The sequence below is a fragment of the Palaemon carinicauda genome, chromosome 33 (genome assembly GCF_036898095.1).
Source record: "Palaemon carinicauda isolate YSFRI2023 chromosome 33, ASM3689809v2, whole genome shotgun sequence".
NCBI lineage: Eukaryota > Metazoa > Arthropoda > Malacostraca > Decapoda > Palaemonidae > Palaemon > Palaemon carinicauda.
The window spans coordinates 716,143-718,315 of record NC_090757.1 but is presented as its reverse complement, the minus strand read 5'-3'; the positions used below and the strand labels follow the sequence as shown (position 1 = coordinate 718,315).

The 2,173-nt window shown below is 36.6% G+C and overlaps 1 protein-coding gene across 1 annotated transcript; it reads right to left on the bottom strand.

Annotated features, from left to right (window-relative positions):
* Positions 1-471: 471 nt before the first annotated feature.
* Positions 472-1,053, bottom strand: LOC137626020 (probable serine/threonine-protein kinase kinX). The gene has a single exon (XM_068357106.1). It carries the CDS (start codon positions 1,051-1,053, stop codon positions 472-474), a length of 582 nt encoding a protein of 193 aa, XP_068213207.1.
* Positions 1,054-2,173: the final 1,120 nt, after the last annotated feature.

The window sequence follows — 2,173 nt, the reverse complement described above, 5'->3', positions numbered from 1 at the left end:
TAGGATTACTAATTTGCGATGGTTGATTGGGATTTCTACTTCGTGATAGTTGATTGGGATTTCTACTTCGCAATGGTTGATTGGGATTTCTACTTCGCAATGGTTGATTGGGATTTCTACTTTGCAATGGTTGATTGGGATTTCTACCTCGCAATGGTTGATTGGGATTTCTACTTTGCAATGGTTGATTGGGATTTCTACTTAGCCTTAGTTGATTAGGATTTCTACTTCACAACTTTTGATTGGGATTTCTACTTTGTGATGGTCGATTGAAATTTATACAACGCGGTGGTCCATTATGATTTTTACTTCGCGATGGTTGATTGGGATTTCTACTTCGCAATGGTTGATTGGGATTTCTACTTTGCAATGGTTGATTGGGATTTCTACCTCGCAATGGTTGATTGGGATTTCTACCTCGCAATGGTTGATTGGGATTTCTACTTTGCAATGGTTGATTGGGATTTCTACTTAGCCATAGTTGATTAGGATTTCTTCTTCACAACTGTTGATTGGGATTTCTACTTTGCGATGGTCGATTGAAATTTCTACAACGCGGTGGTCCATTATGATTTCTACTTTGCAATGGTTGATTGGGATTTCAACTTCGGGATTGTTGATTGGGATTTCTACTTTGCAATGTTTGATTAGGATTACTAATTTGCGATGGTTGATTGGGATTTCTACTTTGCGATAGTTAATTGGGATTTCTACTTCGCAATGGTTGATTGGGATTTCTACTTTGCAGTGGTTGGTTTCGATTTTTTCTTTGCAATGGTTGATTGGGATTTCTACTTTGTGATGGTTAATTGGGATTTCTACTTCGCAATGGTTGATTGGGATTTCTACTTTGCAGTGGTTGATTTGGATTTTTTCTTTGCAATGGTTGATTGGGATTTCTACTTTGCGATGGCTGATTGGGATTTCTACTTTGTGATAGTTGGTTGGGATTTCTACTTCGCAATGGTTGATTAGGATTACTACTTTGCGAAGGTTGGTTGGGATTTCTACTTTGCGATGGTCGATTGGAATTTCTACAACGTGTTGGTCCATTATGATTTCTACTTCGCGATGGTTGATTGGGATTCCTACTTCGCGAATACATCACACTCATCCTGTATAACTTAATTCAGCCGATCACATCTGTGTTGGAGCTGATACATAGATGTGGTCGGCTGAATTAACTTATAGAAGTGAGTTTTCGAAAATTTATTATCTATTAAAAAAATCAAATTTGCTGCTTAAATACTTAACGGGTAAATTGAATTACTTTCTCTTCATTCTTTTTTTTTCATGGTAGAAGCCATAGTAGGAAACGAAAGAAAATATCTAGATGTGTCGTAAAAGGAATCTCTAAGATCATCACTTTTTTCACATTTTTAAGATATTTGTTTTTCTGAGACTGCAAATTATGAAATTTAGGTCTGTGTTTACCCAGGTCTTTAAGTAAAAAAAAATATCGTCAACACTCTTTTTGTAAGAAACAACAGTTATATATTATTATTTTTATTTTTTTTTTGTAAATTCGTACTTTTAACATGTTAATTTTTCGATAATAAAAACCTTCCTTATTAAACTGAATTGGTCTTCATGTTTTGTTTTGAATGTCATTTTGATAGAGAGAGAGAGAGAGAGAGAGAGAGAGAGAGAGAGAGAGAGAGAGAGAGAGAGAGAGAGAGAGAGAGGGGCATCTTGAAGAAGTTTGGGTGTTCTTTGATAATATACTTCTTTGTGATAGATAATTGCGGAAGTGACTAACAATAGTAAATTGAAAAAAGATCTGTTTATCTATCGATATTAGATTGAAATAGATTTATTAGGTTTAAAGGTTTAAAGGCTGCTAATGAATGGCAAAGGCAAAGGATAGTGACATTGCTCTAGCAAGGAGGAAATTGCCCTAGAGACTTGCACCCAAGCTCCCTCTCTACCCAAGGTAGGAATAGGGAGGTCCAGGTAATGTCTGCTGATGACTCAGCAGGTAGACCTATAGGCTCCCCCAAAAACCCCATTCTTAGCTCACAGTGATGGTGAGGTTGCAGCGACCAAAAGAAATAAGGAGTCTGAGCGGGACTCGAACCCCAATATAGCCACAACAACCCGATCAATATCAAATTGAAATATATATGTGATCGTCATGCTTTAGTAAGGAAAGAATAGTTCGTCTTATAACTTT

Bases quoted from the DNA above. Each gene is read 5' to 3' on its own strand.
- LOC137626020 (XM_068357106.1), bottom strand. From the start codon at position 1,053: ATGGACCAACACGTTGTAGAAATTCCAATCGACCATCGCAAAGTAGAA.